Source organism: Corylus avellana, chromosome 5 (genome assembly GCF_965113065.1).
Source record: "Corylus avellana chromosome 5, dhCorAvel1.hap1.2, whole genome shotgun sequence".
In the NCBI taxonomy this organism is placed as follows: Eukaryota; Viridiplantae; Streptophyta; class Magnoliopsida; order Fagales; family Betulaceae; genus Corylus; species Corylus avellana.
This window is the reverse complement of record NC_142494.1, coordinates 767147-793104: the sequence shown is the minus strand read 5'-3', so window position 1 is coordinate 793104 and position 25958 is coordinate 767147. Positions and strand designations below refer to the sequence as shown.

Sequence of the window (25958 nt, the reverse complement as noted above, 5' to 3'; positions counted from 1 at the left end):
TCTTTTAGTGAGACCAAAAGCTTAAATTTATGGATTTATACTTAATTATGCTATATTAACTACTCACTATTGTACCTAATGTGAGACTCAATCTTTTTTGCACTTGTGCTTGTATACTTAAAAAGTATTAACAAGTACTATACAACATACATTAAAGAAATATAAAGTTTTTCTCCAAATTAAGTAGAAAGAAATTTCTCTAATCTAAACCGACATATATCCTTAAGAACATGTAATTCTTACCTGCCATTTTAATTGTCAAGTACATTTTTAATGGAGCATTTAAACAAATCCATAAAACTGTGGAGAGCCTCTAGTAGCAGAGTGATGATGGCTTAAAAAGGCCCAAATTATGGTATCCACTAGTAAAAAGTTTCCATTTAGAATCAACTGGAGGATTTGATTTGGAGAAATGGGTTGCTGCACAAACTTAGCTGTAAAATTTCCCCTTTCCCCCTTTGAATAGAAAAAAACAAATTTAGCTGTAAAATACAAGTTGATGATCATATTAATTCGTTCACTACCTAACAGAAAAGAGAATGCCATCAGGGGTCCACAAATCTGTGGCAAAATCAAAACCAGGTCCACAACTCTCATCATATTCATCAAAGCGGCTTTAAGAACATGCATTTCCTGCCCTCACTTATTGAAAAGTACAATACCTTATTGGCTGTCAATGGACTTTTATCATTATACAACAGCTAGACTATGATAGAGAGCCTTTGGTTGGAACAGACAGAATAATTGTATGCAAAAACAAACTAAATTATTATTTTTTTTTTGAAAAAAGGTGGATTAGACACATACACACCACACAACAGACAATAATTGTGCACCTTTGGTTCCAGCATTTCAGGTTCCTAGTACAAAAAATAGTTGGGAGTTGGTGGACCCTTACTGCCAAAATGATTTCTGTTCTGCAAAATTGTTTCTGTAGAATGTATTTTGCTTATGTTGGGATAGTTTCTTTGTTATGAATATTTTCAGAATAATTGCAGACATGATTTGAGAACTAATTCTGGCTTATCGCTATTTATGTCAAATTATCGGATGTTCTAAAAGTTTAAACTCCTTTTTTAAGCCGATAAAAAAGGGTAAAATTGAATATGTACAAACAAAAATTATAAAAAATCATTTTGACACTGTAAATTGTTTGCATGTCTTCTGGGAAAGGAGTTAGTAGAGTCATGCTCCCCACTTTGGACATGCAAAAAGAATATCACCTGGTCGGTCGAAGAAATCAACAATATCCATGGCACACCCAAAAAAAATCTGCTAATGTAAAAAGCTGAAACTATGTATAGATAAAATTTATTAGCATTTGTGTCCCAGTGTTGCAGAGATCTTTACACCTTTCTTCTTTCTCTAAACCCTGATTTTGCTTTTTATTTTCTTTTTCTCTACTTCCTTTCTTTCAGCTAAGGAGACTACATTACATAATCTTCTAAAGACCCACAAGCACTCTTGCTTGCCTTTGTGATTACATTGAAAATAAAAATAAAAGAAACTTGTTTATATATTAGCTTTTCTGTATCGTTCTTTGCAATCTCCTCCACCAAAAGTTAACATGGAGAAGACTTCTACTGTGGCTCTCACTCTAATGGAGCTGACGGACCCATCAAAGTTGAAAAGAAAAAGTTAAGTCCTGTTGTATCAAACCCTTGAATTAGTCTTGGAACTCATTCACTCTACTTCTATACTTCCTGTGTCTGAATCTCTATATAACTGCTGAAATGCCACTTCCTATAGCAGATGCAAAAGGGCTCTCTGGAAGGTTAAGTCCTTGGGTGCTGCAAGGGGTTAGTTAATATAAACTTTCAGGTCCAATTACTTGAGCAATAAATTAATTTGCCACTCTAACACTGAATATAAATAGATAAATGTTATTTAATAGACTATTATACAACTAAAATGACATGACAGTAAAAATCACCCGTTAATTTTTCTGTGAGTAATGCTACTCTTCACACCCATTTATCACACTGATTTCATACCAATCGTAATAGAGTGTTTTAAGTGGCTTATCAAATCAGCTACTTAAAAACGCATTACATTAGCTATTGTGAAATGGGTGTGAAGAGTAGTATTACTCTTTTTCTTTTTACAATCTCTTGTCATCCTAATTATATGACAACTGTATAGCAGTCTACTAAATAACATTATTCATCTAAATATAACCAAAATAATACGTCTTCATACCTATCTTGGTCGTTGTAGTTGGTGTTTATATGCCTCCTATTGTCCTCACTGGTGGAACCATTGTTCAAAACATCCAGCAAATAATTAAAATGTTCAGCAGATGGAAACTCTGCTTGTTCTGCACAGGCTGCAGTGTTGCATAAGAGAGTTTTTGTCATCAAGAAAAAAACAGGAAAAGGAATTTGCTACATGTATTATGTACACAAAGAGATTAAACCTTCTGAGAGCTTCAATTCATCCATTGAGTAACCAAAATATGAGTGATGGGACAAGGGTTTAGAAGTTAGTTGCAACTCTGAGAGACGCCTGCTCTCAAGTTCAAGCGCTTGCTGCTCATGTCCATCAATGAGCTGCTTTCTGAGTAGCCCTGAATTATCGCAAACTCTTGCCACTAAACGGAACAGGGAAATTACACCAAACAAATTCTCTCAGACATAAGGAAGATCATGACGCAACTAAAAACGGAATATAGATTACTACACTTGTCTGAGGGATTTACTCACTAGTGTTAAGCTCACCATCTCCATCTATGAAATGTGGACTGTAATACACAGGCTGCTGCATTTTATCTGTGTACTTCCTGCACAAAAAAAAAAAAACACATCTTTCAGTACCATTGGTTGGCAAACTCAACTAGGAGATAACATGGGAAGTACACCAGAAATGCAATTTAAAGTTGAATACCTCCGACACGTTACCACTAATGACACCAATAGAGCGTTACAATACATGTTATAAATTTTTAATTTCCAACTCAGCATTCGAAAACAATTATTAATTTCATAGGTTTCAAAGGCAGGAAGCCAGAGAAGGGATATTCTCTACATATAGACCTCCCTGAAATTGTAAAAAAGTCATAATTTTGTCATAAAAAATACTGAGACAGTGAGAAGAAAATCAACGTTCAAACCAAAATAGCCTTTATCCAATGATTTTTAAAAACAGATCGGTATTGTTATTTCAACAGGAACCAAGAGGAAGCAAATTATTATTGTGAAGAAAGGGACACAAGCCAGCTGGAAACCCAAAATGATGTAAACTTCTTAAAGGTGAAGGAGCTTAGTTTATTATTGATGTTGATGACTGCAAGAAATGCAAAGGAATCAACATCGAAATAAACTATTAATTAGTGCAGGAGTGCCCAACATTTCTTTTTCTATAAAAGAAAGCTTTTTACTTTGATGTTAGTCTAGATTATCTCCTGATTTAAGCCAATACTGTAAGTGCTAAATATTAAAAGGGCGGACCCTACCGCAATTGCAATACCACCAACTATAACAAAGATGCTGTTGAATGAATGATGAGAAAATTCAATGAAAGGCTAATTTAAAATCAGCAAATTCAGGAACCAATGTAAGTAGCCGACAAAGATTAAATGATAAACACCTATTTAGAAAAAATTCAGACATGTTCAGAGGAAATCAATGGTACCAGCGGTGACACCTGTAAAACAGATGTCTTTACAACACAATAAAGGAGCTGACGTTGGGAATAAAGATCGAAAACATGTCCATAATCAAGAGGACTTAAGGCTTCGGCAGGCCCCATGTGTTTATCAGAAATGACCCCATGTGTTTATCAGAACTGATATTGCAGACCACAACCATCCATGAAAAATAACGCAATAACTATTATGTTTTGCTGGATCAAAGGAGATGTTCAAATAGTAATTAAATCATTAAATCAACAATTTCTTATCGGCTTAAGTCTTTGGAATAAATGTGATTTAACATAGTATCAGAAAAAAAAAGTCGTGAGTTCGATCCTTGTCTCTTAAGCTTTTGGAATAAATGGTAGTTTAAGAGGAGATGATAATATAGACGTATAAAGAGCCAGGAAAACTGAAAAAATCTTATCACAATTAAAGACATAGCTAATTCTTTAAACAAGCAAAAACGTTTTACCTGTCAAGCCTTGACTTTTCCCGGTAAGGTTTCACCAGAACACGAGCCCCACATACAAAATGAGGATTCCCCTTAGCTAAAATTTGCTTGACAGTCTCCGCATAAACAAAAGTGACAAAACCAAACATCCTCTTCTGCTGGCAAGGAATTCTAACATCTTGGACAGGCCCAAATTTGCTACGAAATAGAACACCAAAACATGGAAAAATTGATACAATGAAAAACTATATTCAGAAAAGAAGTTCCCGAGTAACCAAACTTCCTTACTTGAAGTAGTTAGAAACATCTTGCTCTGTGAAAGTACTCTCAGCCGGAAAGGTAAGATAAATCTGTCGAGAACCGGCAACAATTCCACCAGGATCATTTCTCTCACCAATATACTCCAAGTATTTCGGGATATCTTCTGCCAAGATTACTGAGTGCTGCCCATGAGGCCTGTAACTTAAACAACAACACTTCAAAAGTTAAGCAATGAGGTAACTACGTGTGAATTAACACATAAAAGTTGAAAAAATTGACCTGTCAATGAGACGAATGCTGGTCTTCAACCGAGCAAGAAGCTTTGTCAGACTATACCCAGCCTTACCATGCCTCTGGCTTTCTGTAAGGTAACCTTCAGCCTGAAGGGTCCTCCCAAACTTCTCATAATAGATCATTGGCAGTGAAGCAATTGAAACAGGAAACCCTCTTCTTGATTTCAAAAGCTCGGTTAACTCCATTTCAAGCTTTTCAAGAGACCTAGGAGAGAAGACATTGTCTTCAAGAGGAAGCTCATTTGAACTTGGACCTAGAATCTGAGAAAAGCTTTCTGAGATGGGATTGCCATGGAAATACCTACAGTTGTTTCCGTGTTTACAAAACCCCTTATTGAAGTAATGGCAGACCTTGACAGGAAATTCAGGCAAGCTCGGAGACCTTCGAGTATTTCTAACATCAAATGCAGGTTCTTGGTAATAATAATTGCTTGAAATATCTGAACCAACAGAATTAGCAGATTCTATTTGATCTTCCAAAGTCAAGAACTGCATTTGATTCTGAAGACGATAATCTTCAACAGCAGAATCCGAGTACGCAGGTGGGACAAAGTCTATATTATGCAATGGTTGCTGCTCTGCAGCCACTTGGGGATCCCAGTACGAGTACTTTGCACCTCGGAGAGTCGCCGGAGACGAAATTGGACGTGACAAAGCCGGCGAGTAGGGTGTGAACTGTAAAGGCAGGTCTGAAATGGGTACTTGGTTCACCGGAGATGGTGAGATGGGAGTAGAAACCGGGGGTTTGGATAAACCAAGCTCAGTTTTGGCTTTGTTGATCAAAGAGTGGATCACATTGTCAGGGCTGAAGGCCAACCGGATCATTTCGCGCTCACCATGATCTTGTAATAGAAGATACCCAATAATCTTCGAGACGTTTTCAGGCTCTACTCTCTGAATTCTATTGTAAACAACTTTCGTGGACTCAGAAAAATCCATCTCAATCCACTCCCCTGGAAATGCAAAACTACTTGTTACAAATCACTATGGAACATATATGGAAATTTGAGTTACACCCTGATGACAACCACAAAAGTAGATATTATTCAAAAAAACAAGAACCCCCTATATATATATATATATATATATATATATATATATATAAGAGGAAAAAATCAAAACGTAACCTTGCTGGTTCTGACATTACTATACTTTATATCCTTTACATGCACTTCACTATCAAACAGCAAATGCATTAACAAAGATAAGACAATAATCTGCAACTCCATAGCCAAAAAAGGAGAGACATGATCTAAAGAACATTTAATCCAAAAAGGGAAAGGGAAAACGGCAGAGCAAAGGCCTAATTCAGCATTAAAATAAAATAAAAAGGAAAACAGCAGGAAAATCACCAGTTCTAAAGCAGCAGCATAAGCAGTGGAAACAAACAGTTGTTTTTCGAGATAGCGAGAGAAGTAGAATGAATTATAGCCACAAAGAGCATAGATATAAACCATCAAACAGAAGAAAAATCATGTTATTTTCTGCTGACAAAAGTTGAAAGCCATTGTTAAATAAGACAAGTAAGTACCTTTCTGAGAGTTAGAACCAGAAAATAGAGCTTGTGATCAAATTTGATGGGAAAATGACCCAAAGCGGACATTTTTTTTTTTATGTGAAACAGAAAAGAGGATAAGTTTTCCCCAAAATCAACCTCAAAACAAAAGTTCATAATATATTCAACCAAAAAACCCATGTTAAACAGTTCAAGCTTTTCATCCCGAATTTTTTGTTACATATATTATCTCCAGCTAAGTTAATATAAAAGCATAAGCAAGGGATACAAAGTTTTGACATCATTTCAAAAAAAATCTAAACAAATCACTTCTTAAGCACTGAATTAAATGCTTTAAAACCATTATGCATGAGGCAAGCCTATAATCCAATATCAAATTTATTATGAAAAAAAATTAACCACTCAAAAGGCACAAGCAACATAATACCAAATTTACACATAAGAATTATAAAAAGACTCTAAATTCAAACTCAAAAAGCCATTTTTGAGCACTGAACAAGAATTTGCAACATCTCTGACAAAACCCATCTTCCCAAAGTCAAAAAATTCACCACATTGACTACCATCACAAGGGAGCAAACACAACAAGAAAGGGACTTCCTAGCCATTATAGAGTAAAGATCTGAAATACCCACCAAATCCAACAGTACTCTGAAGATGAAACAAAGTCAGACAAACCAATCCAAGGCGTCAAACTCCTCCATAGCTATGATTGATTTTTCACTCTCTTCCTCTCTCTCTATGCTTTTTTTTGCTATTTTTATCCTCTCCCATGCCATTCAGTATCCTATTTCTCCCTCAAAAAACGACACCATTCTTAAAAAAGCAAAAATGACAGAAAGGATAGCTTTAAAGGGCGCTTGTCTTTAGTTCAAATCAATCAACACACTAATTTATGCAAACACATACAACACAGCCTCATCACTAAAAAAAATATTTATATATTTATTTATTTTTGAAAAAACAAAAAACATATATTTATTAATTATATAATTCAACAGACATGTTCTCACTCTCATCTTTGATTTCTTCAAAAAAAAAAAAAAAAACAATCGTAAAAAACGTGTTCCTAAAGATTACAGCTTGGACTTCTTGTTACAGAAAATTGAGGGAGTTTTTATAGGCAACGTGAGCCATTTCCGAAATTATCCTTCAGTTTGAAGAAAAAGTCAATACTCAGTTCATGTTACGGATTGGCTTTACTATCTGACAAAATTAACCAAAATCACTTCACCGTTGGATCAAATCAAAGTTCTTTTATCTGCATTACATGGGACAATAGATACACATTCTGGGCCCACTAAAGGTGAAAGCTTGAGTGAACTGTGGAAGGGCCCACTTCCATCAGAATAAGCTTAGCGGTGGTTGTTAGAGCAAAATCTATCAACGACTTCGCATGGAGGACACGTGTCGATTCGGCAGCGAGCTCACGGAATTTGTTTTTATTCCGGTGGTTGCTAATCCACGGAAAGATTGCGAATCACAACTGCAGTCTGCAGCGAAGTAGTAGTGCTCTGCTACTACTACCATCATTTTCTCTTCTCTTCTTATATTTTCAGATGGGTACCACGTCATCCGCACTCATATCCTATCTGGATTGTTGTGGGTCCCGATGACTAAAGGAATTAGTTATACTTCTTTCTTATTGGTGGTTGGAATAATTTTTAGATTTTTTATTGTTATTTTAAAGCAAAAATAGATTTTTTTTTTTTTTTTTTTTTCAATCTGTAGTACGAATATGTTGTTTTCTATTTTGAGAGTGCTCTTGATATTTTAGGTTTTACAACATAAATAAATAAATAAATATATATATATAAATATATATAAAATTTTGGGGCAACTAGCCTATGGCTTTGGGGTTGAAAGTTCCGCTCGCAATTTATTACGTTAGCCGCAATTATTTGTATTTACAAATTAATATGACAGTTCATATAATATCAATTTATAAGAAATTATAATAATACTTATAGTATTCTAAGTATTTTCCATAACCAATATTATGAGCGCAAATCTTCTATATCATGTTTAAGCAATTCATAACACTAAAACCAATTATTGGATGGATTTTCATATGTAATAAAGTTAGAAATATTTGACTGTATAGTCATCAAAATGAACCACTTTTTTATTGTGCATACAATTTTCCAAACACTTATTAAGGTAACCAAACAATAATATAATGTGATATCATGAAAAACAGAGAAAAAGAGAAAAAGAAAAGGAACTAATTAAATATTAGCAAATATTATATATAATTCATTCTTCGATATGAATTAAAGGGAAATTCTTTGGACACTAATCTATTAAACTGATATTTATTCTTAAAATATTTAATTCTTACATAATTTTTTAATAAAATTAACTGGATATGTCATCTGTTCTTATAGTATTAGACTAAATTATAAGAATTTCCTTTATCTCAATTTAAAAAAAAAACTAATTCAGTGTTTGCTCAGCAAGCTAGTCAGCATGGTGTAGATGTATTGACCGGTTCAACCGGCGGGAAATAGGAGCTAGATATCGCCGGTTACCGTAGTTTGCGTTGTAGTTGTTGTAGTTTGCAAGTGAAAATAAGACGAAATTAGCCAAATGTTAGGTGCGTTTTAGTGTTGACATTTGAGCTTATCCGGTTGTATATGATTTGATTGTTGTAACTTGTAGCACGTAATGAATATTTTAATTAGATGATTAGATCCCACTAATTGAATTTAGGATACTGATAAGTACGATCCTTTCAAGGACTAGTTATTAATTTCTTTTTTTTTTTTTGGGTATTTTATTTTAAATTTTTATACACTTGAATGCCAGCAGGACTTAATTAAGTTGTATGTTGGTAATGTCGACATTGGAGCTATATGATTGGTGGGCCCTATTTTAGAGAAAACCATGTTTAAAATGGACATTAGAATAATTAATGGAGGTTTGAATGGGTTTTGATGCAATCAATTTTAAAGGGAAATTGCTTCATAGAATATTAACAAAGAACTTGCTCTTTGTTATTTTTTTTTTTAGGAAATCTTTCATATTCAATCTTTGAAAAGCGATCAAGAGCATAAATCTCTAATAAATCATAATCATAGCTATGATGTTACAACATCATAGAGACACATAAAAATTTTACAATCTAGTCCTATTTATGACTTCAAACATTTGCTAACTCATGTCCAAACTTTAGTTATAAAATACATTTGTTTCAGGCAGACTCAATCTAATACATCGGTAGCCAATATTCCTAACTTTTATTTTCTCGATCATGGGAGTAAAATCCTCATACCAAGACTAATCTTCCTCGACCCAAAAAGCCATAATAAAAACCTTCACAAAACATAATAAAAAACTAGCAAACAACTACAACAGCCGGCGCGAGAGAGGCGAAGCGCACTGGCTGGTGTGTGGTGGACAAGATGGAACGAAACCAGTTGAAAAGATTAGATCTAGATTTGTAAAACTAGATCTAAAGCCCAACTAATTTCGAGGAGGTGAAGAGTGGCGCAACATAGTGGAGGGCGGACAGACGCAGTGCAACATAAGTAAAGGGATAGCTGGAACAACTAGATTAGTCGAAGAAAAAAAAAATGAAAGAAAAAAACAAGAAGGGGAGAGGGAGGAAAGAAGAGGGGAGTACAGGGGAGGGGAATGGAGGAGGGAGCAAGCTAGCTCCTTCCTCCCCGCAGGTTTGTTTTCTCTAGGTTTTCTCCTACTTGCTCTTTGTTGTTAGGGTGACAACTTGTTCTTTTTGTATTTCTATGCCAATTTTAATAAAGTTTTCCTTCATACTGAGTGAGAAGAAATTTTTCCCAGTTTGGAATATTTTTATTTTTTATTTTTTTTTTGCCATAATAAATAGAAGGTTTTAAATATGATGAAGAGCTAAAGAACTAGCAAAATGTGATTCTGCTCCTTTTTTAATGTATCTAAATCAAAGCTCAGGGCCATTTTTATTTGGAGGGAAAGGAGGTTAGTTTGGAAATTTTAGACATATGGACCTATTTTATAATTTGAATTGGAATTTGGAAGGTTCATTCAAAGGTCAGGAGCTCAATATATACAATGTTAACTAGTATTTCAATGTTATTAGAAAAAAATAATAATAACAATAAAAAAAACTAGTACTTTAATGTTTTTTTCGTTAGTTTATTAATGTTAAATACCTTCTTCCTTTCTAGCTAGAGTTCATTTGCATTGGTACACCGTTGCAATGATCAACTTATACATAATCAATTAAATGGGAAAGAAGATGACGTCGTTGCATGCTTTTCCTTCTTTGTGATTCTCATCACAATAATACGCATTAAAATAATTTTTTTTTTTTGACATGGCATTAAAATAATTTAGAATTATCAATATCACATTAGTGAACTGTGCAATATGCTGATTAGTGTTAAATAAAGATTACATAATCATATTGTGTTTATTTCCTTTTGAGTAGACTCGTATAGCCATTTTATTAGTGGGTCTCTAATGGGTTAGGCCATTCTCTAAGCACTTGAGGGAAGCATGAACTCTCACCCTAAATATAATTAGAATTGGCCCATTAAACTTGGCCATCAAAAAAATTAAGGTTGAGAGACTGGTCTCCTCTACACACGCGCATGTAGTGATATGGCTATTAATCATAGCTAGAGGGAAAACCCGTTGTCTAATAACGGATGTACATTTATCTCTTTCATTTGTTTATTACATGCTATGAAGAATAAATTTATTTAATTTAATTCTAACAAATCATGCTTATGAACTCTGACTTTGTTGCTATACCTTGATAGATTTCACTACCGACATAAAGAAATCACGAGATTATAAAATTATAATCCCGAAATTCCGCATCCATAAGGCACCACTGAAGAGGAAATCTACACCTATGAGGCAGCGCGTCCAATACACAAGGTGATTCACCTGTGCGCATATACCAGCCTTGCAGCAATTGAAGAGGTCCCTTGTTTTGAGATGCGCATGGGCACAAGAGTGGAGCTGGGGGAGGCACTTCAAAATTGGCTTCACAGAGGATGAAGTTTTGAATCAGATTTTTTATTTTCAAGGTTGTTTGAAATAAGGAAAAAAAACAAAAAACAAAAACACATACACAAGCAAACTCACGCATAGAAACAGAGTTGTGTTTCTACCGAGCACCATATAATAATGATAGAAACATAAACATTTGTACTTTGTCTATAACATTTTATTTAACTAAATTCAAATTCATAACCTTCTCCAATTCACCATTCTTCAAGTTTGCAACATCTGTCTAAAAGTCTTCACAAACCAATCATACTTCATTGCAATCATAATTTGACCAATTACAACTCCTATTACAAATCCACATCCATACCCTATGACAACCACTTTCCAACCAAATTCAAATGAGGATTATGAACTTTGTTTCCTTTCAAAGGGGAGAAGGTGGAGTTGGTGTGTACTTAAAATCTCTACATTTCTTTGATAATGGGCTTCCACATAATTTAGGATTGCCTCCAAATGAACTATTTTATGTGTCAAATTAATTTCCATGTGGTATAGGTCCGGTGAGACGGTTGTTAGAGACATTAAAGGATTCAAGGAAAAATAGTTGTGTTAGTTGTGGAGGTATCTCTCCAATCAACTTGTTTTGTGAAAGGTCCTTTGATTCTAGATTAGTTAAGTTCTCTATGGAGAACAGGATATGACTAGTGAGAGCATTATTAGAAAGATTTAGCAAATGAAGTATCAGCCAACTCAAACTCAATTGAGAAAGAGTTGGATGTACATGTTCAGTTGTAACCATTTTTCAGTTTTAAGTTTAGTTGGTTATTTCAGTTTCCTTGTACAGTTAGAGTTAGTTAACTGTTAGCTGCAGATTAGTTGAAGTAGTGGTTAATATCTGTTATGTAGCCGAGTATATAAAGAGGTTTGATTCCTCATTGTATCTCCTTCTTCTTCTCTTCTTTTCTGCATTGCACTCACGGATTGCATGCTTGACATGTTATCAAAGCCATAATCACGATTGTGATTCCTCTGCAACTTTTACTTTCTCTTCAATGGCAGATCATCCATCCTCTTCCGCTTGTCCAAACATTCCATCTGAATATTCAGTTTCAATGGAAAATCAACCACCAAACAGTCACACTCTTCCAAATAATTTGGAAGAGAATCCTCCAAACAATCTGAACAGTTTACCAAGAAACTATCCAAACACTTTCTCAGATTCTTTTGCTAATTCTCGCCCCATTGATCCTTTTAGTCCTCTTTTCCTCCATAGTGGTGACAATCCAAGAATTATATTGGTTCCTCAACCACTGACAAGAGAAAACTACAGCCCTTAGAGCCGATCAATGCTTGTTGCATTGAGTGCCAAGAACAAGGTGTGCTTTGTTGATGGCTCTTTGCCAAAACCATCAGTTTTTGAAAGTTATTTTAATGCTTGGGTTCGATGTAATGATCTTATGGTTTCATGGATCCTCAACTCTGTATTCAAGGAGATTTACAACACTATCATCTACATCACCTCTGCTAAGGATATGTGGCAGGATATTAAGGATCGTTACACACAAAAGAATTGCCCGAGAGTATTTCAGCTGCAAAAGGCCATCTTTGTTGTTGCTCAAGAGAATTCCTCTGTAAGTCATTACTTTACCATAATCAAAACCCTTTGGGAAGAACTCAACAATTATAGACCTGTTTCTATTTGCAAAAAACGAGTTCTACAATTTTTAATGGGTTTAAATGATTCATTCTCTGCTGTTAGAGCTGAAATCTTACTAATGGATCCTCTTCCTCCCATAAACAATTTTTTCTCTCTTATTATTCAAGAGGAGAAACAAAGAGAAATCTGTGTAAGTTCTTTTAGTCATGACACTTCTTCTGCACTCATGACTAGATCACTCATGCCTAAGCCAACTTCTGCACCTCCCACATTCATTCATAAACTTGCTGTATTCATGACTAAAACCACACCAGGGCCTAGGTTTTCCAAGCCAAACTATAGGAGAGATTGTCCTGTTTGTTCTCATTGTGGAGTGGCAGGTCACACTGTTGAAAAGTGTTATAAGGTGCATGGTTACCCACCTGGTTTCAAGTTCACTCGAAGTAAACCTGCTCCACATTCAGCAAATCAAGTGCAGCAGCCTGACTTGTCTAATTTTCACCGGTTGAATATGAACAATCCTCCTCAGTTGAGAGAGATTTCTGAGTAATGTCCCAATTTAATTTGTACCTACCAAACGGTGGGGCCTTCCAGTGTATCGGGGTGATTATAGTATTGGCCTGAATTGAAGTTGGTGCTCATTTGCTACTGAGAATTGACGTAAAGCTTCCTCTGCATCCAAGACAACCTTATTTGGGTGAATTAAAAACTCACCATGCAAGACCCCATTTCGGCGATGCCAAATCTTCCATGCAATAAACACAAACAAAGCCAGCTCTTCCCCTTCACATCGCAAAATCATTCCCTCCATTATAGCCATGAATGAAGGCCCCGTAGCTGAACTCTTTTGGAAAGCACAATTATCCCCATACATCCACTGCAGATGGACACTCCCAAAGAATGTGACTTACTGTTTCTCTACACAATCCACAAATAAGGCATAAATCATCCGTGACAACCCTTCTCTTGAACAAATTATCCTTCGTCAGTAGAATATTGCTACAAGCTCGCCAGAAAAAAAACTTTCGTAGCATTTGGAACCTTTAAACTCCAAAGCGTTTTCCAGAAAGTATTATTTCCAGACTGATTTGAAACTTCCCCCATTGCTCTTCCCATTCTTTCTTTTTATAAGTGATAAGCACTTCTTACAGTGAAATCACCTGTTTTAGTGGCCCTCCAAATCAGACTATCTGGAGAATTGTATTTACTAAAAGGAAGATTGCGTATAATTTCAGCTTCAGGTGCTTGAAAAATAGTATGTATTAGTGCCACATTCCAGCCCCCAATGCCAACATCAAATAGCTCACTCACCGTGGCATCCTTTCTCAACAAGCTATGTGGAGATTGTATAGCATAAGTTGTAGGTCGAGGGATCCATTTATCCCCCATATTCGTACAGATTTTCCATCCCCAACATGCCATAACAAGCCTTCCTGAACCAATTCCCTTGCTGCCAATATACTCCGCCATACCAAAGTAGGCCGACTCCCCACTTTCGTCCCTAACAAACGTTCAAAATTACTATCAGGTAATGACACACAAACGTTCAATTTCTATGAGATTGTCCTCATTAGTTACTGATAAAAATAATAATGTATACACAATAACATTTATAAGAATAAAAAATCTTTCAATGAGTATTATATAGGGCTGACAATTTAACCCATGACCCACAAAGAATAGGAAAGACTGCCACATTGTATTTGTTGCTTTGTTTGCTAAGATTTTGCTATTTTGGTTAGGTTATAAAAAGTTAAAAACTAAAATTACTTTACATTCGTGTCGGGTCGGGTCATGTCGGGTCGTGTTGGAACCTATTAGCTCCTAACCATGTTGTGTTCATGGGTCGTGTCGTGTCAACCCGACACGACCCGTTTATCTAAACAGGTTACACGTGTCGTGTTGTGTTATCTGTTTAAAAAACGTGCCGTATTCAGGTTTGGGTATTCGACATGTCTAGCTAAACGAGTCGTGTTCGAGTTGGGCTTAAACATGTCATGTCGTAAACGGGTTGGAAACGAACATGACACATGAACACATTTTGCCAACCCTAGCACCATTCAAAATCAATGAAATGATAAGATATAAATTGCGTATTCGAGTTCAAGTCATTGGAGGCTTAGCCTAATTAATTTGAGCTGGTTAAAAATATAGTTCTCTTAGCTCGACTCGGGCTTTAGTATTATACCTAGCCAAACTTGAGCTCGAGTTTGGTTACAATGCCCGTTCGATCCATTATTTGATAGCTTGACTTGGTTCATGCTCATGAATGTATTTTTTTTTTTTTTTAAATGTGTTAAAAACAAAAATTAATAAATATATTTTCACTTGCTCTCATTAATTCCCAACTCCTCATGTGTACATAAAATGACCCTTTCCATTTCAAATCCTCTCTATTTCCTCTATTTAATGCATTTTGGAGGGTAGTGCATTTAGATATTTATGAATGAATTTTAATTTGAAGGACACAAACTATATAGGGACAAAGCCAACAAACAAAGTTACTTAAAATAAGGAAAAAAAAGAAGAAGAAGAAGAAGAAAGAGAAGTGCAAAGTACTCACACACACAAAGAGTAAGATTACATTGACATTTTCATATGCTTACAATTCCATCAAGCAGCATACACTAATTATAAAACTTAAACAACATTTATACTTTCTTAAAAGCATTTTATTTAACTAAATTCAAATTTATGACCTTCTCCGATTCACCATTCTTCGTGTTTGCTACATCTTTCCAAAAATCATCACATAGCACTCATATTCCTTGAAATCACAATTTGCCCAATAACAACTCCTATCACAAATCCACATCCGTACCCTATAGCAACTACTTTCCACCCAAATTGAAATGGAGACTCTGAGCTTCGATTCTCTTCAAAAGGAGTAGGTAGAGTTGGTGTGTACTTAAAATCTCCACATTTCTTTGATAACGGGCTTCCACACAATCCTGGATTACCTTTAAATGAATCATTCTGAAATGTATCAAATTGATTTCCATATGGTATAGGTCCAGTGAGACCATTGTTCGAGACATTAAAGTATTCAAGATAAAAGAGTTGGGTTAGTTGTGCAGGTATCTCTCCAAGCAATTTGTTTTGGGAAAGGTCCATTGATTCTATGTGGGTCAAGTTCCCTAAGGATGATGGGATATCACCGGTAAGAGCATTATTAGAGAGATTTAGAAAATGAAGCCCTCTAAGACTCCCCACAAGTTTTGGAATTTTTCCTTCAAATCTATTGCTTGAGAAATCAATGACCCTTAACATGTCTTGGATTTTCTCATACTCCAACTCTATGCCTTTGCTAGTCACACTAACCTTGAATAGGACATCTGAAACCCACCAGACTTCGTTAAAAGAGGAGAAACAAAGAGAAATCTGTGTAAGTTCTTTTAGTCATGACACTTCTTCTGCACTCATGACTAGATCACTCATGCCTAAGCCAACTTTTGCACCTCCCACATTCATTCATGAACTTGCTGTATTCATGACTAAAACCACACCAGGTCCTAGGTTTTCCAAGCCAAACTATAGGAGAGATTGTCCTGTTTGTTCTCATTGTGGAGTGGCAGGTCACACTGTTGAAAAGTGTTATAAGGTGCATGGTTACCCACCTGGTTTCAAGTTCACTCGAAGTAAACTTGCTCCACATTCAGCAAATCAAGTGCAGCAGCCTGACTTGTCTAATTTTCACCGGTTGAATATGAACAATCCTCCGCAGTTGAGAGAGATTTCTGAGTAATGTTAGCATTTGATGGAAATCCTGAAACATTGTCAATCATCCCAATCACAGTCTCCATCTCCTGCTGCAAATTCTGTTGCCATCATATCAGGTCCAACTCAATATCTTGATCCTAAGTACTCTGTTTTTTCTGTTTCTTTTATTAATATTGTGCCAAAACAGAAATAGAAAAATGATTCTTGGAGTATAGATACTGGAGCAACAGAACACATGATTAGTTGTTCATCCCTTTTCACTTCCATTACTGCTATTGTTTCATCACATGTGAAATTATCTAATGGTTCTATAGCATCTGTCACACACATAGGTACTGTCACACTTTTTGAAAATCTTATATTGATTGGAGTGTTGTGTGTTCTCTCTTTTACCTTCAATCTCATTTCTGCTAGCAAGCTTATTAAAAATCTAAGATGTTGTCTCATCTTCCTTGCTGGATTTTGTTTTATACAGCGTTTGGGGTGGCTAAGGAGGAAGCTGGATTGTTTTATCTGCTGGAAGATAGCAAGGTTTTTGTTTGTGCTTCTTCTCAAGTTGTTCCCATTCCCGCCTTTCATCAACATGCTTCCTTAAGCTCCATCAAACAGCCGTCACATGATGTTTGGCACTATAGACTAGGGTACCCTTCAGCTTCTAGAATTAGCTTGTTACATGAATGTATTCCTGAAATTTCATGTAAACCAGAAATTGTTTGTCCAATATGTCTTATGACAAAACAACATAAGCTTCCCTTTCCCATTAGCATTTCTATTTCTCAGTCACCTTTTGATCTCATTCATTGTGATATTTGGGGCCCTTTGGCCACCAAGTCAATAAATGGTTCAGTTTTTTCTTGACAATTGTGGATGATTATTCAAGGTTTACTTGGGTACGTTGTTATGCAACACAAATCAAAAACTAGTTCCATTATAAAATCTTTTTTTCAACTTGTTCAAACTCAGTTCAACACTAAGATCAAATGTCTTAGATCAAATAATGGTGCTGAATTCAAATGAATGATTATTTTTCTGATCAAGGCACCATCCATCAACTTAGTGTAGAAACTCCACAACAAAATGCCATAGTTGAGAGAAAACATCAACACCTATTGAATGTTGCAAGAGCTTTACGTTTTCAGTCACATCTTTCGATAATTTTTTGGGGATATTGTATACTTACAGCCACTCATGTCATAAATAGAATTTGTACACCTCTTCTTTCAAACAAATCACCACATGAGTTACTGTTTTCTGCTATACCATCTTATTCTCACCTTAAAGTCTTTGGTTGCTTAGCTTATGTATCAACTTTATCTGGAAATAGAACAAAGTTTGATCTAAGAGCTATTCCTTGTGTTTTCATTGGATATCCATATGACATGAAAGTTTTCAAATTCTTTAATCTACATACTCATTCTGTATTTGTTTCTAGACATGCCATCTTTCATGAAACTATATTTCCATATGCATCCCATTCAGATCTTTCCTCATCTCCATCTCATGATAGATTTTTTTTTTTTTTTATTGTTTTTATTGATTTTTTGTTTTTTCAGTTTCTAATTCAAATATTGATTCTGTTCCAACAGTGTCAATTCCTTCTTCTTCTCAGCCAGTTTTTGTTTCCCCTTCTCATAAAATTACATCATCACCTTTAGTTCCTCCTTCTCAGTTAGTCACAACACCTTCTCAATCACAGACAACCCTATTACCTTATGTTGTTCCAACAAACTCTCCTAAATTAGATGTTTCATTAGGTTCTACTTCATCTTCTAAACCAATGGACTCTAATCAAATCCCTTGTCCTCCTCTTAGAAGATCAACTAGGGTCAAAACTAAACCTGGTTACTTGCAGGATTTTCATTGTCAATTGGTTTCCTCTTATCCACCCCAATCTTCTACAATGTCTACTAACTCAGGTAATGCATACCCATTGTCTTCTTTTCTTTCTTATGATAACCGGTCCTACAGCCCTAAACAATGGACTCTAATTAAATCCCTTGTCCTCCTCTTAGAAGATCAACTAGGGTCAAAACTAAACCTGGTTACTTGTAGGATTTTCATTGTCAATTGGTTTCCTCTTATCCACCCCAATCTTCTACAATGTCTACTAACTTAGGTAATGCATATTCATTGTCTTCTTTTATTTCTTATGATAACCGGTCCTAAAACCCTAAACAATGGACTCTAATCAAATCCCTTGTCCTCCTCTTAGAAGATCAACTAGGGTCAAAACTAAACTTGGTTACTTGCAGGATTTTCATTGTCAATTGGCTTCCTCTTATCCACCCCAATCTTCTACAATGTCTACTAACTCAAGTAATACATATCCATTGTCTTCTTTTCTTTCTTATGATAACCTGTCATCATCTCACAAACACTTTTGCCTTTCTCTTTCCTCAATCATTGAGCCTAAGTTCTATCATCAAGCTGTCAAAGGCATTCATTGGCGTGAGGCTATGCAGGCTGAGATTTCAGCTCTTGAAGCAAATCAGAGTTGGGTGGTTTCTGATTTACCTCCCAGCAAAAAGGCCATTGGTTGCAAATGGGTGTATAAGGTAAAACAAAAGTCTGATGGTAGTATTGAGAGGTACAAGGCTAGATTAGTAGCAAAAGGGTACACTTAATGTGAAGGATTGGATTATCATGAAACTTTTTCTCCAGTTGCAAAAATGACTATAGTGAGGTGTTTTCTAGCACTTACAACAGCCAAGAATTGGATTCTACATCAATTGGATGTAAACAATGCTTTCCTACATGGGGACTTTGATGAAGAAGTCTATATGACTATGCCTCTTGGTTTTGGTGCTTTCCTACATGAGGACTTAGATGAAGAAGTCTATATGACTATGCCTCTTGGTTTTGGCACTAAGGGGGAGAAGAAAGTTTGTAGATTGATAAAGTCTTTGTATGGTTTGAAGCAGGCATCCCGACAGTGGTTTTTCAAGTTTTCTGCTGCTCTAGTTGAACTTGGTTTTTTACAGTCCAAGGCTGATTACTCCTTATTCACAAGACTCAAAGGTTCCTCTTACATTGCTCTTTTAGTCTATGTTGATGATTGTTAAGTGTCAAAATATTCATATTTTAACCCTTAACTAACAGTTGTTAATCCTTTAGTTTTGATTAAATTCTGTCATTTTAGCTCTTTTATGTGCTTTCTTTATTTTTGTAGGCTTTTGGAAGAAAATGAAGCAATTTTGGAAGTTTTGGGTTTAAAGAGTTATTTTGGATAAATTTTTTTTATTTTTTTATTTCTTGAGAAGAATTATTCATCTTTTATTTCATAACAATGAGAAAACATCCAGAGTTATAAAAACTTTAAATTAAAGAGCTAAAAGCTCTAAATTAACAATATCATAAATACAAGGAAGTGTCTCTTCTATCCAAATAGAATCTATTGGATCTCTTATCACTACCCTTGCAAGTTCATGTGCCACTGAATTTGCTTCCCTTTTCACATGATAAATCATCCAAGCTCCTCCTATGATTGAGAACCACTCTTACATCTCTCAATATTTGTCCAAGTGGGCACCGAGAGGGTTCTGGGTCTGTTATAGCTTTGACCACTTGTAAACAGTCCCCTTCCACAATAATATCTTGGATCCCCAGATCCTTACTAAGTTCAGCCGCCACTAGAGCTCCTACTGCTTCCGCACTCCCTGGCTCCGGGACAACTTGAATGGTCCTGCTTAGAGCAGCATGCACATAACCCTGGTAATCTCGGACTAAGACTCCAACACCCATTCGTTTCTGTTTCACGCCAATAGCAATGTCCCAATTTAATTTGTACCTACCAAACGGTGGGGCCTTCCAGTGTATCGGGGTGATTATAGTATTGGCCTGAATTTGGGGCTCATTTGCTACTGAGAATTGACGTAAAGCTTCCTCTGCATCCAAGACAACCTTATTTGGGTGAATTAAAAACTCACCATGCAAGACCCCATTTCGGCGATGCCAAATCTTCCATGCAATAAACACAAACAAAGCCAGCTCTTCCCCTTCACATCGCAAAATCATTCCCTTCATTATAGCCATGAATGAAGGCCCCGTAACTGAACTCTTTTGGAAAGCACAATTATCCCCATACATCCACTGCAGATGGACACTCCCAAAGAATGTGACTTACTGTTTCTCTACACAATCCACAAATAAGGCATAAATCATCCGTGACAACCCTTCTCTTGAACAAATTATCCTTCGTCAGTAGAATATTGCTACAAGCTCTCCAGAAAAAAAAATTTCGTAGCATTTGGAACCTTTAAACTCTAAAGCGTTTTCCAGAAAGTATTATTTCCAGACTGATTTGAACCTTCCCCCATTGCTCTTCCCATTCTTTCTTTTTATAAGTGATAAGCACTTCATACAGTGAAATCACCTGTTTTAGTGGCCCTCCAAATCAGTCTATCTGGAGAATTGTATTTACTAAAAGGAAGATTGCATATAATTTCAGCTTCAGGTGCTTGAAAAATAGTATGTATTAGTGCCACATTCCAGCCCCCAATGCCAACATCAAATAGCTCACTCACCGTGGCATCCTTTCTCAACAAGCTATGTGGAGATTGTATAGCATAAGTTGTAGGTCGAGGGATCCATTTATCCCCCATATTCGTACAGATTTTCCATCCCCAACATGCCATAACAAGCCTTCCTGAACCAATTCCCTTGCTGCCAATATACTCCGCCATACCAAAGTAGGCCGACTCCCCACTTTCGTCCCTAACAAACGTTCAAAATTACTATCAGGTAATGACACACAAACGTTCAATTTCTATGAGATTGTCCTTATTAGTTACTGATAAAAATAATAATGTATACACAATAACATTTATAAGAATAAAAAATCTTTCAATGAGTATTATATAGGGCTTGACCCACAAAGTATAGGAAAGACTGTCACATTGTATTTGTTGCTCTGTTTGCTAAGATTTTGCTATTTTGGTTAGGTTATAAAAAGTTAAAAACTAAAATTACTTTACATTCGTGTCGGGTCGGGTCAGGTCGGGTCGTGTCGTGTCATGTTGGGTCGTGTTGGAACCTATTAGCTCCTAACCATGTTGTGTTCATGGGTCGTGTCGTGTCAACCCGACACGACTCGTTTATCTAAACGGGTTACACGTATCGTGTTGTGTTATCTGTTTAAAAAACGTGCCGTGTTCGGGTTTGGGTATTCGACATGTCTAGCTAAACGAGTCGTGTTCGAGTTAGGCTTAAACAGGTCATGTCGTAAACGGATTGGAAACGAACATGACACGTAAACACGTTTTGCCAACCCTAGCACCATTCAAAATCAATGAAATGATAAGATATAAATTGCGTATTCGAGTTCAATTCGTTGGTGGCTTAGACTAATTAATTTGAGCTGGTTAAAAATATAGTTCTCTTAGCTCAACTCGGGCTTTAGTATTATACCAAGCCAAAGTTGAGCTCGAGTTTGGTTACAATGCCCGTTCGATCCATTATTTGATAGCTTGACTTGGTTCATGCTCATGAATTTTTTTTTTTTTTTTTTTTTTTTTTTTTTTAAATGTGTTAAAAACAAAAATTAATAAATATATTTTCACTTGCTCTCATTAATTCCCAACTCCTCATGTGTACATAAAATGATCCTATCCATTTCAAATCCTCTCTATTTCCTCCATTTAGTGCATTTTGGAGAGTAGTGCATTTAGATATTTATGAATGAATTTTAATTTGAAGGACACAAACTATATAGGGACAAAGCCAACAAACAAAGTTACTTTAAATAAGGGAAAAAAAGAAGAAGAAGAAGAAGAAGAAGAAGAAAGAGACGTGCAAAGTACTCACACACACAAAAAGTAAGATTACATTGACATTTTCATATGCTTACAATTCCATCAAGCAGCATACACTAATTATAAAACTTAAAACAACATTTATACTTTCTTAAAAACATTTTATTTAACTAAATTCAAATTTATGACCTTCTCCGATTCACCATTCTCCCTGTTTGCTACATCTTTCCAAAAATCATCACATAGCAATCATATTCCTTCTAATCACAATTTGCCCAATAACAACTCCTATCACAAATCCACATCCGTACCCTATAGCAACTACTTTCCACCCAAATTGAAATGGAGACTCTGAGCTTCGATTCTCTTCAAAAGGAGAAGGTAGAGTTGGTGTGTACTTAAAATCTCCACATTTGTTTGATAACGGGCTTCCACACAATCTTGGATTACCTTTAAATGAATCATTCTGAAATGTATCAAATTGATTTCCATGTGGTATAGGTCCAGTGAGACCATTGTTCGAGACATTAAAGTATTCAAGATAAAAGAGTTGGGTTAGTTGTGCAGGTATCTCTCCGAGCAACTTGTTTTGGGAAAGGTCCATTGATTCTATATGGGTCAAGTTCCCTAAGGATGATGGGATATCACCGGTAAGAGCATTATTAGAAAGATTTAGAAAATGAAGCCCTCTAAGACTCCCCACAAGTTTTGGAATTTCTCCTTCAAATCTATTGCTTGAGAAATCAATGACCCTTAACACATCTTGGATTTTCTCATACTCCAACTCTATGCCTTTGCTAGTCACACTAACCTTGAATAGGACATCTGAAACCCACCAAACTTCGTTAAAATGTACGACCATGTATTCCAACTTATTTGCTTCAACAACTTTCATGGCATTCCAATGTCGGAAATACTCTGCAGGCAAATTTCCAGAGAAACTGTTTTGAGAGAGATCAATGATATGCAACTCGGGGAATGTATAATTGGCTTCAGGACTCTTTATTGCTCCTTGAAAAGCATTAGAACGGAGGATGAGAACCTTCAACCGAGGAAGAGATCCCAACCAAAAGGGAAAGGTGTCATTGATCTGATTGTTACCAACATTAAGATACTCTAACATCGTACAGTTGGCCATTGATCTTGGTAGCTGACCTTGCAATTGGTTTTCACTTAAGTCAATCATCTTTAAGCCGCTTCCCTTTGACCATGTTTTTGGGATGGTGCCATGGAAGTTGTTGCTTCGTAGTTGAAGTACTGAAAAAGGAGAACTGAAGTTTCCTAAACATGGAGGAAGCATGCCACTCAATTTGTTATAGGACAAATCAAGTACTTCAAGTGAACTCAGATTGCAAATCAACGGTGACATTTCTCTTATCAAGTTCCTTTCAACTTGATAAATCTTGGTAGAAGGCGGCGGAATCGGGAGTGATCCATGCAGCATGTTATTGCCAAGATCTAAACTTTCTAGATTAGACCATATATGGGAGAACAACGGGAGATTTTTCAAACCCTATTAAAGAATTGTTATAAAGGATTATAGCCTCAAGAGATTCTATACTTACATTATACATCCATCTGGGTATTAAGCCTCGAAGATTGTTGTCTCGCATCCCAAGCCACCTCAACTTGTTTTGGTTGCGTAAAAAATCTGGGAACTTTTGTAAGTTGCGAGCACCCAATCCTAGAACTTTAAACTGTGCAAGAGTATCATTTGAATTGGCCTTGCTTAGCAATGTCAAATTGTTGTCTTGTAGCGCAAGCCAACTTAAACTTTTGAACTTAAGAAACATGTCAAACTCTAGCATCCCACTGAATTGATTGGCTGTAAGGTCCAGATAAGTTAGCCGAGTCAGGTTAGCTAAAGATGAAGAAGAGATATGACCTGTAAGAGTGTTATATGATAGATCCAGCTGAGTGAGTTTGGTGAGACTACTGAATGAAGGTGGGATAAATCCAGAGATGTGGCATTCCCGAATAGTTAAAAAATGTAAAGAACTTAAGTTTCCAATTGAAGTTGGTAGTTTACCAGAAAAATTTGTGTCCCGAAGTATCAAAACCTCAAGAGAACTGCTTGAGTAAAATTCAGGCAAATGACCAATGAGATCTCTATTGTATGGTACACTAAGGAACCGTAGGTTTGGTAGTAAAAAAATTTCGGTTGGAAATTCTCCATGGACGGAGCAGTTTTGTAGATCAAGGGTTGCCAAAGAAGATAAATTTGCCAAACTTTCAGGTATAGTGGATGAGATATTGACGTAAGAGAGTAAAAGATGTTCTAGTCTAGTTAAGTTTTGGACTAAACTTCTCAAGTCACTTCCAGTATATAAACCATAATTACCTGACAGATCAAGAGAAGACAATTTGTTGAGATGTGACATCTCTGAGGGGATTTGTCCAGAAAACATGGAGAAGGAGAGGTTCAGATAGGTTAGCCTCGAAAGATTGCCAACTCCAAATGGAATTTGAGAATAATTAAAGTGATTATCAGCAAGATTAAGCTTTTGAAGTTGAAGAAGGCGAAATATGCTGTTGCTAGAGTTGATAGAACCATAGAGAAAGCTGCTACTGATATCAAGGCTGATCACACGACCCGTGTCCTCATTGCAATCAACTCCATCCCATGAACAGCAATCACTATTCCCTCCTTCTAGACTCCATGATGCAACATCCTTATAAGGATACCCAAAGGGATCAGAAGAAGCATTCTTGTCTATGATAAAGCTATCCTTGAATTGCAACAAGGCAGATCTCTCATCTTCATGACAAAGTGGCTGTAGAGAAGACAAAGAGCCCGTGAGTAAAACAAGGAACAATATTGAGAGAAGAAAAAGCAAGCGCATGAACATGGAGTGAGACAAATAGCTATCCCTCATCTTTAATTTACTATATATGTTTTTCGCTATTTAATTTGATAAGGCCAGAACTACAAGTGAAGGGCTTTTATAGCCTAGTAAGTTTGGAGATTCCAAATGGGATTTTAAAAAAGTGTGACTCAGATGCTTCCATTATTGAGTACTGCAATATGATTTCACATCACTAGCTGTTGTGGTGGTTTAACTTTCTCACTTTTTATCAAGTACGCCTTCCACTTGGTAGTTAAGTGACGACAATGCGTTTTGGAAAAAGATGCCAAAATGGCAGCTAGAGGATGACGAAAAGACTCGGAAAGTTGTTAACCAATAACCGTCCACAATGTGTTATAGACAAAATCAGAACACTCCAATAAGCATCGGTACCCTTAGGGCCGGTTTGAAATTGTGTTATAGAGCTTAAAAAGTACTTTTAGTATTTAAAATGTTGTACCAAACAAGAGTTGACATGTTTAGTAAAAAATACTTTTAGTACTATATATTAATCAAACGTACTATTAAAAAGTACTTTCAATATGTGAATAGCAACGTTTGAAGGGTGTATTACTATTCAAATGTCTCCAATTTTGATAATATTGGTGCTCAAAATTTGCATTTACAATAACTACTCAGATCCAAAAACTTCAAAATTTCTCAATCTTTCACACACACAAAACAATAATTTTTTTTTTTAAAAAAAAAGAAAAAAAAGAAAAAAAAAAAGAAATAGAGGGGTGGCTTCCACCCCTGGGGGACAGGGTGGCCCACGAGCCACCCAAGAGGTGGTCGGGGGTCGCGTAAGGCCAAAACTACAAGTGATGGCCTTTTATAGCATAGTAAGGATTTAAGTTCGTAGACCCAACAAGAG

At 36.0% G+C, this 25958-nt stretch overlaps 3 protein-coding genes across 4 annotated transcripts; 1 reads left to right on the top strand and 2 right to left on the bottom strand.

Annotated features, from left to right (window-relative positions):
- Positions 1-1276: 1276 nt before the first annotated feature.
- LOC132183413 (zinc finger CCCH domain-containing protein 18) lies at positions 1277-6978 on the bottom strand. Of its 2 annotated transcripts, XM_059596843.2 has the most exons (8): positions 6788-6978; positions 4623-5589; positions 4371-4538; positions 4104-4280; positions 2703-2779; positions 2417-2590; positions 2200-2326; positions 1277-1790 (listed from the first exon to the last, which is right to left on the bottom strand). In XM_059596843.2, exons 2-8 carry the CDS (start codon positions 5573-5575, stop codon positions 1718-1720), a joined length of 1749 nt encoding a protein of 582 aa, XP_059452826.1. In that variant the 5' UTR covers positions 5576-5589; positions 6788-6978; the 3' UTR covers positions 1277-1717. The 2 variants fall into 2 exon arrangements, with proteins under 2 accessions (XP_059452826.1, XP_088372602.1); XM_088516476.1 differs by lacking the exon at positions 6788-6978 and having other exon boundaries at positions 4623-5655.
- Positions 6979-12457: 5479 nt separating this feature from the next.
- On the top strand, positions 12458-13318 carry LOC148585185 (uncharacterized). The gene has a single exon (XM_088516345.1). The coding sequence runs from the start codon at positions 12458-12460 to the stop codon at positions 13316-13318; it is 861 nt and encodes a 286-aa protein (XP_088372471.1).
- A 2198-nt stretch (positions 13319-15516) lies between these two features.
- LOC148585184 (receptor-like protein Cf-9) lies at positions 15517-25087 on the bottom strand. The gene is given in 7 exon segments (XM_088516344.1): positions 15517-16118; positions 16466-16586; positions 19990-20577; positions 21012-21201; positions 22481-23721; positions 23723-23988; positions 24124-25087. Coding segments are annotated over 7 exon segments (3972 nt in total).
- Between the last annotated feature and the right edge of the window lie 871 nt (positions 25088-25958).

Excerpts from the sequence above, each read along its gene's own strand:
- LOC132183413 (XM_059596843.2), bottom strand. The coding sequence starts at position 5,575 with ATGGATTTTTCTGAGTCCACGAAAGTTGTTTACAATAGAATTCAGAGA. Across the intron at positions 4,281-4,370 it reads GATGTTTCTAACTACTTCAA|CAAATTTGGGCCTGTCCAAG; the intron begins GTAAGGAAGTTT and ends TCTATTTCGTAG. Across the intron at positions 2,780-4,103 it reads GAAAAGTCAAGGCTTGACAG|GAAGTACACAGATAAAATGC; the intron begins GTAAAACGTTTT and ends TTTTTTGTGCAG.
- LOC148585185 (XM_088516345.1), top strand. The coding sequence starts at position 12,458 with ATGCTTGTTGCATTGAGTGCCAAGAACAAGGTGTGCTTTGTTGATGGC.